At 39.0% G+C, this 12,336-nt stretch overlaps 1 protein-coding gene across 1 annotated transcript in view; it reads right to left on the bottom strand.

The window, feature by feature from the left end:
* The window catches only part of Rp1 (RP1 axonemal microtubule associated), a 354,819-nt gene that overhangs the window by 87,826 nt on the left and 254,657 nt on the right, over positions 1 to 12,336 (bottom strand). The window contains exon 24 of the mRNA XM_074066939.1: positions 6,749 to 6,912. Within this exon, the coding sequence (XP_073923040.1) occupies positions 6,749 to 6,912 (164 nt within the window). The remainder of the gene's footprint in view (positions 1 to 6,748; positions 6,913 to 12,336) is intronic.

The raw sequence follows: 12,336 nt of genomic DNA on the forward strand, positions 1-12,336 counted from the left end.
TACTGTTTAAATTTAATTATTGATAGGTAAGTAATTAATTATTTTTTTAATTGTTTGGGACTATTTTGTAATTCCTTTGTCCCTTCCTCTCTTACTGTCTTTCTTTGTGATGACTTTTGTGTTATATACTCATTTTTTATCTATTGAAATAGATACTTTGCAAGTTATCATAAGGTTTATGTGAAATGTCATAAATTTAACATTCTGGTTTAAGCTGATTAACAATTTAACTGCAAGCATATACTATACTTTTTTTTGGGTGGAACTGGGATTTGAGCTCAGGGATTCTTGCTTGCAAAGCAGGCACTCTACCACTCGAGCCATACCTCAAGTCCCCACATACTGTACTTTTTGCATTTTACCCGTACTTTTATATTCTCCCCTCTTATTTTAGGTTATTGATGTCACAATTTACATTTTATGTTAAGTATCCAATAGCCAGTTTATATAATTATTGATGTTCCAATATGTTTGTTTAACTTTTACTTTAGAGTTGAAAGTAATTTATGTAGCATCACAATACTAGAGGATTCTTGGTTTGACTTTATATTTAATTTTGTCAGTGAGTTTTACACATTTATATACTTTACATGGTTGAATGGCATCCTTTCATTTCAGAATTCCCTTTTGCATTCTCATAAGGCAGAATTAGTGGAAGTAAATTCCAGCTTTGTTTGTTTGTCTTGGAATCTCTCCTTTACTTATGAAGGATGGGTTATCTTGTGATCGCATTTCTGGTTAGCAATTTCTTCTTTTAATATTTAGAATATATGATACCACTATCAACTGGCCTTCTAGGTTTCTGTCCCAGAAATCTGCTGATTGTCTTATGGAGGCTACCTTGTATATGATGATTCATTTTTCTCTTTTTGCCTTTGAAATTCTCTATCTTTGCATTTTAACAATTTAATTATGTCTCAGTACATGAATTTTCAGGTGACCTTTGAGTCTCATGAATCTGGCTGTCCAATACTCTACTTAAATTTGAGGGATTTTCAACAATTAATTTTTCAAATAGACTGCCCCTTTCTTTGTGTCCTCTCCTTCTGGAACTCCATGATTGCACGTATTATTTCACTCAATGGTGTCCCATAAGCCCCTTAGCTTATGCTGTTTTACTCTTTTATCTTTTTGTCCCTTTGACTGAATGCTTTCAAATTACCATTTAGTTCACCTTTTAATCTTATCTTGATTGAGTCTGTGGCTGAAACGCTCTGTTAACTTTTCTAAGTTGTTATAGTCTTCATCTGTAGGATTTCTATTCCTTTTTTAATGGCTTCTATTTCTTTATTGAGACTGATGTTCATGAATTATTTTCCTAATTTTATTTAGTTGTCTATTTTCTTGAAATTTACTGAATATCTTTAAGAATGATATTCTAAATTTCTTGTCAGTCAGTTCAGAGATTTCCATTTCTTTTTGGGTCAGTTGTGTGGAGCTGTATTAGTTTCCTTTGGTGTTGTGTTTCCTGATCATTTGCATCAGTATATGTGCTTTGGGAAAGCAGTCATTTCTTTTAGCCTTTAAAGGCTAAAGGATGATGTTGGCAGGAAAAGACCTTCAACAGTCAGCCTTGCCTGGGTTTCCAGATGGGACTGCTAGTGGCATCTTCAGGTATATGGGACTTGCTGTGGGGATCTCTAGTTCTCTGAGATTGACTGAGATTGGGTTCTACAGTTGGTAGGGGTGTTGAATGGCTCTGTGGCAGACGGAACTTTGCCTGTGCTCTCTGGTTATACAGGACCATTAGCTGGGCTCTGTGGTCAGGCAGTATTATCAAATGTGCTCCTCACTTTTCTCTATTTAGGCAGGGTAATAGGCTATGCTTCTGGTCAAATAGTGCAGCTAGTTCAATTCATGAATGATTGGCTGCAAGCTGCACTCTATAACCATCTTTGGCTAGGTGGGGCTGTAGGCTGTACTCCTTGCCAAGCAGTGTTGTTTACTGATACCTGTATTTAGGTGAAGCCACAGGTTGGGTTCTGCTGTTGGGTGTGGCTAGATCTGGACTCTGCAATCAATTAGGTTTGCAGCATATGCCTCATAGGTAAGCACAGCCACTGACTGTGCTCCACAATCAGTCACTGCTGGTACTGGGCTCCTAGGTTGGTAGTGTTTACAGATTATCCCCTGCAGTTAAGGTAGGGCTGTAAGCTGTGGTTTGTAATTGGGTGAGGCCATTGGTTGGACTCTGTTCTACTGGGGCTATGGGCCATACTCTGGAATAAGGCCGGGCCATAGTTTGGGTTTTGTGGTCATGTGGGACCACAGGCTGAGTCCTATGGCCAGGCAGAGTTTCTGGCTGGGCTCCCTGGTCAGACCAGGCCACAAGCTGGCCCCACAGTTGGTCAGGGTTGCTGGTTTAGAAGAGCCATCTGCTGGGCTCTATGACTGGTAAGGTTCCTTGTCTGGACTTTTGGTCAGGCAGGGCTGCAAGCTATGCTCCCCAATTAGGAGGATCACCAACTTGGCTCCCTACTAAGGCAGGGCTGTACATTGGGCTCTGTGACTAGCCCATACCAGTGCCTAGAAACCCAAGTCAGGCAGAACCACTTATGCTGTTCCATGGCCAAATAGTCCCAGTAGTTCAGCTCTGTGGGCAAGCAAGCCACTGACTGAACTCTCTAACTGGGTGACATCAGTGTCAACACAGATGAAGTGCTACTGCTAAGGTCTGTGTGCTACTTACTGTGAACCATACCTCTTCTCTTTCTTCCTGACTAGGTCCAGGTGGTCTAGCTGTGCCAATTCTCTAGTGTTCCCTATGAAGTAAGGCAAGAGTGGGCCTCCTGAAAAATACCCTAGAACATCAAGGAAACTGGATGTCTGCTTCAGGTTATCTTTTATCCACTAGTGGTGATGTGCCAGTGTGAGGGAAGGGCCACACAGGCAGAGTGAAAATGCTCCTTTTACCTTCTAATTTTGCTTCTCTGGGGCTTTGTAGTCCAATGGGGGTATCTCAGCCTCACTCTCAGGTTCTGGAGTTTTCACAAAGTCATTCTTGCCTATGGATAGTTGCTACTTGGTCTTTCTGGAGAGGTACTAAAGCTAGCTGAGGACCTCCTACTCTGCCATCTTTCTGAAGTCACCTGCTTTGGTTTTGATTTCCAAGTTTATTCTACATTAATGAGGAACAACTCCATTGACTTGTCTTGATAAGAACTCAGAAGTGAAAATTTTTACTTTGGTGACTGAGGAAAAGATCAAGTTAAATTGCTCTTAGGATCTGCCATCCCCAGGAAAGTCACTTGTGTCAGCAGAGCACTGCTTACGGCTGCAATTTCTAAACTGCTGGTGGAGTTGATAACATATTGCTAAACTCCAAGTTCTAGATCTATGAAAAAAAATGAAATGAGAAGAAAATGAAGGAGAAGGGAGAAGATACATAAAAATGCTATCGAGATGTGCCAAAATCAAAATGACATGTCAATATCTATTTATCTAATGGCTAATAATTTGTAGGTACACATGACATCTAACCTTTAAACATTTAAAAGGCCCATGATAAATTCCTGATATTACTTATGCACTCACTGACTTGCTTTAGCCCAGCCAACCTAGTCTTGGCTCCCTCTGTTCCTTCCTCCTACTCCAGCCTCCAGACGCTTCTACACAGACCCCCATGCCAGCAATAGCCACCTACTAACCATCTGCCAGAGCTGCCTTCCCGCCTTCATTCATCTGAAAAACTGTCTTGAAATCCCACCCATCGGAAGCCTTCCCCAATTTGTAGGCAGGACTAGAAGAGTCAGTCCCAACAGTATAATGATAAGAATGCTTTATACTTTATATAAAATACCTTAATGTTTAACTCTTTCAATCTATACAATAATATTAGAAGGTATTATTGCACCCATTTTATAAAGGAGGAAATTAAAGCTTAGAAATGGTAAATGATTTGTCCATGTTTCCTTAGATAGTAAAGGGCAGAGTGGGAACTCAAATGTAGGTCATTTAAGTGCTGTTGAAATAAATTATTTCTAAGAAAGCCAAAATGTATTATGCAGTCCATCCTAAGGAACATAAAAAGCATATTCAAATTATTGTATACAAGTGCCCTATGAACTCATAATAAATAATAAACCTATTTATCTACAAAAATTCATTGACTTTATGCAATAGAAAACCAGTCCCAGAAAACTACTTTCTTGGAGTGAATGTCATAGGCTCACATATTTTTCAAGCAACAGGGTAAAATAGTACCTTGCAAAAGTGTTTTCATTTGCAAAAATGCAATTAAGAAAACTTCAGCTAATTCTCTGGGCATGTTTACAAGTAAATAATAACCATATCTGGTACATGAGATGCCTTTATGGAGCCCTCAAGGTAAGAGTGATCACAAAGGAAATTTAACAACGAGGCCCCAAGATAAAGCAGCAAATATTTAAATAAATTTCAGCCATGTCTTTTTTATTACATTGTCATTGTTTGAATAGATATTCATAAGTGTCTATTGTGTGTCAGGCAGTGGATAAGATTTAAGCACTAGTAAATGAATGAGCTGCAATCCCTGATCTCTAGGAACACCTCTCTTGCCTGTGCTCTTTGAACTTGTTGCCATAGTGGACTTTTTGGTCTTCTGTTGTCCTGATTGTTTTCCTGATGATGTCTCATTTCTTTCAGCCTGGCTCTTGATGACATTCCAGGTATACCCACAAGACTGAATCTATCATCTATGGAGGGCAGATATCAAAATTAATATCATTGACACCATTGCAAACCCTTTCTGAAATTCAAATCTGTTACTACTCTCAATCCGGTCCTATAATCAGGTTCTCCTTCAAGATTCATGATTGAGTCAGAAGAATATTGTAGTTGTCACATGCCACATGAACCAGACATTCTAACATTAATTAAATAGTCAATGTCTCAACAGCCATTTGACTGGTGGCTCTTATAGCTCAATTTGGTCACATGACATAGCATAGGCTAAAAGCCAAATTTATAGAAGGACAGTTCTTATTAATCTTCAGCAGATAATAAAAATCATAGTCACAATGGAAATTTTAATGAAGAAATAGACATTTGAATTAGAAAAGAACAAAATATGATAAAATAAGAAAGGGTAGAGCAGTTCTTTTGAACTGGCAGATTGAGACCCTCCGTAAGTCCACTCCTCTACAAAAGCTATGCCAAATATTATTGAAATCAAATTTCCTAGAACTCTGGAAGTTATCCAAAGGCTTGCAACAATCTGAGGAGCATTTATTCAATGAAAACTACAAATCCTGGTAATTACAGAAGAGTTAATGTATTGTAACTTGACTACCCCTGTCCATAGCTTCACAATATCCTTGAAAACCAACAACTCTGAGAATGTAGTATTGGAAACCCAAGTTGATCTGTACCCAGACATGACATAGTCAAACTACTGAAAGCTAAGAACAAGGAAAGAATCTTTTTTTTTTTTTTGGCAGTAGTGCAGTTTGAAGTCAGGACTTCATATTTGCTAAGCAGGCACTCTATTACTTGAGCCATGCCCTCATCCCTTTTGGCTCTGGTTGTTTTGGAGCTAAGTCTTGCTTTTTTGCACAGGCCCACATGAACCATGATCCTATTTCTATTTTAGTCTTCCTACCATCACTTGGATGATAGTCACACACTAAAGCACCCAGCTTTTTTCTGTTAAATGAGGTCCAGAGAACTTTTTGCTTTGGGCTGGCCAAGAACTGCAATCCTCCCAATCTCAGCCTCCCAAGTAGCTAGGATTATAGGTGTGAACAACAGGTGCTCCACAAGAAGAGAATTTTGTAAGTAGAAAAAAAAATCACATACAAGGGCTCCTCAGTAGGATTAGCAGGTAACTGATTTGGTGCAGAGCAGTAATTAGTAACAATTAAATTTTAGCAGTTCTTTACTATATCATGGCAAGTAATTTGTCAAATTGGATCAAGAATTATCCCATTTCCCAGAGTTTGTTATAAGAAAATAAGATAGCTTTGGTTAAAAAAAATGAGAGAGAAGTAAGTTAAGTTTAAAAGCATGTTCACTGCAAAGCTATCTGCAATGATAAAAACCTACAAGCTATTTCAATGTCCAATAATACCAAGATATTTCATTTATCTATGGCAAAATACTCAGCATTTAACTAATGAAAGTTATAATTAGGAAGACTATGTAGTTCTTTGCACAGGTTGTAATGCAGAAAGGGATGCTATAAATAATATGTGTATTATAATAGTGGCAGCAAATATTTATTGAGCATTTCAGAGAATACGATAAGGTTCAATCATTGAATCCTCATCCTTTCAGGAAAAGGCTGTTGAGGAAACCAAGGCAGAGAAAGGTTAAACACCATGTCCAGGCCACATGCTGAGAAGTGGTAAAGGCAGCCTTTGAATCTTGGTCATGTGGCTGCTTAGATCATTTCTTCCCCATCCTCCATCCCTTACTGCAGGTGCTTGGGTAAAATGTGCATAGATTTGGACAAGGAACAGGACAGACATTTAAAAAAGAAAACAGTCAATTTGTTGGTAGCATTAGTAGTAAATTTTTCCACTCTAGTTTTTAAACTTTCTAAAATTCATACACTTTTTGCCTTCATACAATGGGGGAAGAAATCAAACTCTTATATTCTTATTATTACTGTTTTCCAACTGCCTTAAGATAAAATATTTAATGTATATCAAGAAAAATTAATGCAAAGACAACACTAGAGCAACCACAAGTCATTTTAAAATCCATCTGTGGGAATATATATGTATCACAAAAAAGCTCAGCAAACAAGTCATAGCCAGACCAATTTTACCTTGAATATATCTGCACTGTTGGGGTTAAACAGCTGGTATTTCCCAGACCCTAAAATAATAGGACCTGAACATCTTGTGTCTCCATAGACATAAAGGGATACTGTGGCAGTGGTGCCTGCATTCTCAAAATCCCCAGTGACAACAGTCACCTTCCAGTCTCCATCTGCAAAGGAAAAAGGAAATTAACATGAAGTTATGGAGGAAAGTCCCATTTGTATTAGGAAAACGCAGAATTCAACTTAGTCTGCTTAGTTAGAAAATTGATAGTTTGTGAAATCAAGAAGTACTAAAAAAAACTGCTTATTATGGACCTTCTCTTTGGAAACTAGCATATGAATAAGTTTTGGAAACAGTACAGCATTTTAATTACGAAACAAATAGCAGTGGGCTCTTGAGAATAATAGATATTGGGGCAAATCAGCTGAGTTGGAGGCATTTATCACTTTGTTTGGCTGAAAGATTTAGAAGTTGGTTTAGGTATCACTGTTGAATCTTCAGGTGCAGATGTATGGACTGGTACTGATACCCTGATGTGAGGGCATTATCTGTACCAGGGAATACCCTGCTGATCTAGGGTTAGAAACAGTTAGGTGATCTTAGCAGAAAGAGTGATAAGGATTTAGAAGACCTAAAAAGAAGCAAAAAAAAGGAGATAATTGTTTTCATGAGAAGTTAGTAGAAACTCCTTAGAGTTGCACCAACAAGGGAGAAATGTACTACAAAATAAATAGGACCCAGCCAAGGAGTTGGGCATGGAAGAGGGAGGATAAAGGAAAAACAGATTGGAAATATTGAAAGACAATGCTTCATGTAGCCAGAATAAAAAAATGGAACTGCCTGCCATGGTGAAGCACAGAAAGGCTGGGAACAAGCACAGCATGACAGAAAGCATCTTTTGAAAGATCAATGCATTGCTGTATGATTGGCTCCATTTGGGAGACAATTGAGATCATATTCATTTGAGCATTTTGTGCACTTCTTTGGGAAACAGTGCCATCAACCCTGAGGCAGGGAGCCTCTCCCATACCCAGCGATGGGTTCATATCCCACAGTCCAGCATTCCACCTGCTGGAACTCTGTGCAGGCCATGCATGTCTACTCATCACACACTGCTCCTGAAAGTGCAGGAGCAATTTGAAGACATTTTTGTTGTTCTTTTAGAAGTTCCCTAAGCACATACTGCTTTGCACATAATTTTTATGTTTCTAAAATATGGCTAAAAACCATCACCATTGTGGACACCTAAGTTCTTAGTAACTCCTTCATTCAAATGTTATCTTTCTTTTTAATATATTAATTCTACTTCCCTCTCTTGCCCATGTATCTATCCACAAACATCATTTTTGGTTTGTTGGGGTTTCTGAGTGGTGCTGGGTTTTTGAACTCAGACCCTCAAGCCTGCTCCACTTGAGCTGATGCCCCCAGTCCTTTAAGTTTTAGTTATTTTTCAGACAGAGTCTCACACTCTGTGCCCTGGGCCAGCCTCAGATGGCAATCCTCCTGCCTACACCTCCTGAGTATCTGGGATGACAGGTGTAAGCACCCATACCCAGGCCACAAACATCATTTGAAGATCTATATCCAGTTTTACATCAAGTAAATTTTACATAGTATTACATTATAATAAAGATGAATCCTGAGCCTCGGTAACAAAATGCTGAAGGAGTACCAGAACACAAAAGGGTGAGCTCCATTCCTTCCAGCCCATAGTCTGTTTGCTTTGAGGAACTTGAACTCATGTGGGAAAAGAGGAAAATAATGTGATTTTCAAACTATGATCCCACTGAGAATCCTATAATGATAACTCATTCTCATAGAAAACCTCATACCTATGATTTTATGCATAATTCAAGAAATTCTTTCCCTTTTTAAATCTCCTTTCCCCTTTCATCCTTCTTGCCTTCCCCTGGGCCAGCCCTGGGATTTTCATCTCATGCTATCATGGGGAGAGAGACAGGCATGAGCTCACATATAGGTGTGGACATCATGTTCAGTAAACTAGAAATGAAGAACAAGGAGTCACTGATTCAACTAATGCTTTGTGTCCCCCTTTTGGAATTAGCACATCACTCAAATACAGGCCTTAATGCAGGAATAACTAACAAAATGTTTTCTGCAGTTACTTTTGCTGATCTTCATTTTCTGAAGTTGGAAAAATACAAATCTCTTCCATTTTTTCTGATCACATTGCTTCTAATATTAAATGTAAAAAATCTGATCACTTAACTTCTCTAAGAATGTCTCACTATCTAAAATACAAAATAGTTAAGAACATTTTTAGCCAGGTATGGTGGTACATGCCTATAATCCCAGCACTCGGGAGGCTAAGGCAGAAGGATCTGTCACTCAAGGCCAGCCTGGGATACATGGGGAGACCCCCACATCAAACAACAACAAAAGAAAATTTATAGAAAATAGCATAGAGAAACATTCTGGTTCTATATTTAACAGTTTCATTGTCCTGTGAAGTAGTTTATTTATAACAGGACTAAAAATATGTTTACAGTTTTCATATTGCTTATATGCATGTCAAAATTACAAGTACTTTTTTGGTAATTTCCTAATAAAAATCTTCTACACATACTAAAAAGATATGAGTTTAGATATTTTGTCTATACAAGCTTCTCTTTTTCCCCCTCTTTCCTTATAGAATCTATCTATTCAACCCCAAGACTCATATCAAAAATACTGTCATCTGTAAATCTATTCAGAAAATTACTTCTATTACAACTCTCAAAGGAAGAAAGAAAAAAAATCCTTATAATTGAAGTCTAAATATTTATCTTACATTTCCCATGTTCTGAAAGGTTTAAAAAGGTTTGCTGGTTATGTAATGAACCATTCCTGACAACCTCCCTCAGACTGCCCCATTTCCCTCTCTTTTCATTGCTCTCAAGCTTAACCTGATACTACAGCAGTGGCTTCCATTTGAAGAAAACCAGCTATAGAAAAGGGGAATTTTTTGGACACTACATTCTAGGAGGCTTATTTTCCTTTTGTGTTAAAAATACTTTAAAGGTAGTCAGGATAGATATGATCTCCAAATGTCTGATAATAAATTTGGATTTCTTCTCAATAGTGAAGTAAAGTTGAACAGGAATTTCCACTTTTACAATGAAAAGCATGTGCTCTGCCATTTACATTGTCATGTGACTAAGTGACCAGGTATGAGTCAACCATAAAATCCTAGACTTCAGTACATGTTGCTATGTCAACACTGGAATTAATATTTGTGGAGCAGCTGACTTACTGATATTATGTGTTCATATTATGCACAAGCATTGTATTGAATATATAGGAACTCTCTAGGAGACCATGTGAATTCCGTGATCAAATTGGTCTTGACATAGTTTATGACAAGTTTACTAATGGCTCAATAGTAAGACACCAGACAAGCAGTCTTCCTTTGGAAAGATCATAGACTGTTGCCCTTGGGCCAAATCTGGCCTGCAGCCTGTGTTTGTAACTTAAGTTTCATTGAAACAAAGCCACACTCACTTGCTTATGTTTTGCCCATAGGTTCTCTCACACTACATCAGCACAGTCAGAAGTTGCAACAAGGACCACATGGCCCACAAAACCTCAAATGCACATTATCAGGCCTTTTATTGTAAAAGTTTGGTGGACCATCAATATACTTCAAAAGTGTCCTCACATTAGAACATGTGCTGCATTAAAAGATGTGCTGGTTCAGATTCAGTGTGTAGAATTTAAGTAATGGGTACAGAGGCATTAAATGCTATTCAATTTCCCAGATCACATAGCAGTCTCTAGTCATGCCCGTCAATCCACAAATACAGGTTTATTTACAACAGGTGACCTAAACAGACCAGTGGCAGATTTCATTATTCAAAAATGTCTTCACTGCTATCTCCAGCCCACTTGCTCTTTGCAAGATGACCATTTTACTGGTGTGTTAAGATGTGGACTCTTTCCCCACCTCCTGCTGGGCTTGATCAATAAATATAGCAGAAGTGACACTCTGGGAGTTTAAGTGAACCTGGGTCTGTTAGAATTCTTAGAGGCCTCATGGCAGTTGGCCACTCCTGCTGAGCTCCCAGCCTCATCAACCAGCAGCATGCGCAAGGCATGTTGGGAGCTCTGCCACCCCCTCAGCTGTCTGCAGTTGCATCACTACCCAACTGCAGGACAAGCTCCAAGAAAAAAACCCCTAGATGAGTCATGTCAACCCACTGAAAGGTGAAAGACGATACCAAAGTACTGTTTTGAACCGCAAAGTTTTGGGGTGATATCCTGCCCTGCAATTGATAACTTTGAACAGCTGCAGGATTGCATTTTGCAGACAAGGACCCTCCATTATCTTTTTACCTGTGAATACCATTAGTGTTTTCACCATGAGGTCTGGATATTTGCACTCCTCTTTCATGTGTCCCAAGTAAAGGAATAATTAGATTGCAGGCCTGCATTAACCATTTCCTTAACAGTGTTTTCCTATAGCTAGTAGTCATTTGTTTTTATTATGATATTAATGAGTTATTTTGATGAACAAAGTCCCTATAGCTAGTGAGTTCCAAAGTCCTTGCTTAGATAGTAACATTGTCTCTTTACCTTCATCTATGCAGTCTGCTACAGAGGCTACATGCATTTGACTTTGCAACTCAGAAAATTAACCCTGCTGTTGAATATAGAAATATCTGCATTTACACGTTTTCTGTAACTTGGCAACTACCTGCTGAATACTCACAGAATGCAGAGAGGACGCATGTAAATAAATCTCTTACCATGTAATTGTTAGTGTGGCATCTCCAACAAAAGCTCCACACAGTGGTCCGCCTTAAATCACCACAACACACAATAACAACTACAGGACAGCCATGCTTTTTCTGGTGGGCAGCAGATAGCAAACATGGTTCTGTGATGCTCCCAAGAGAGCAGGACCTTGGAAGATGCCATGAAAGTGAAAAACCTCAGTGGACCTGCAGATTGCAGCCTCCTACTGCTGATTACAACGGTGGGGGGCAGGGTGGATACAGCCTGAGGACACCAATATCATGGTGCATGAAACTTGCTTAGGTGGTGAAGAAGCTGAAAGTTGTGGTGGAGAAAGATGGAGAATGCCAGGCAACATGAAGGCGAAAACTCCCAAGTTTGCAAGACCATCCCCACAAAAGCCTTTCAAGGGTTTCCCAGGTGGCAGGGATTCCAACTGGTGAATCTATCACATTCCCTATGCTCCATGAGGAGAGAGAGGTCAAAATAAATATTTCTCTCTCATCTGGTGGTGTTTTACCTTTACTTTTATATTAGCATGACTGTCAAATGTTTATTCTAGCTCTGTTGCTTGTTTGTTTTGAGACAGAATCTCGCCATGTAGCCCAGGTGGGCTAGGAACTCATGATCCTCCTGCCTCAGTGTTCTGAGTGTTGAAATTCCAGGTGTGCACTGCCACACTTGGCTTCTAGCTCTTTTTATAATACTGATGCCCACTGTCTAGATATCTACCGCAAAGCAGCCTCCTTCTCACACAGTGACCTGTCTTATGATATCCTTTCACCATTCTAAAGGACTCCTTTCTACTTTTAGGACTTAGCCAAAATCCCTTTGCCAGTGCCCTCTCTTTCACCTC

This window comes from Castor canadensis, chromosome 3, assembly GCF_047511655.1.
Source record: "Castor canadensis chromosome 3, mCasCan1.hap1v2, whole genome shotgun sequence".
In the NCBI taxonomy this organism is placed as follows: domain Eukaryota; kingdom Metazoa; phylum Chordata; class Mammalia; order Rodentia; family Castoridae; genus Castor; species Castor canadensis.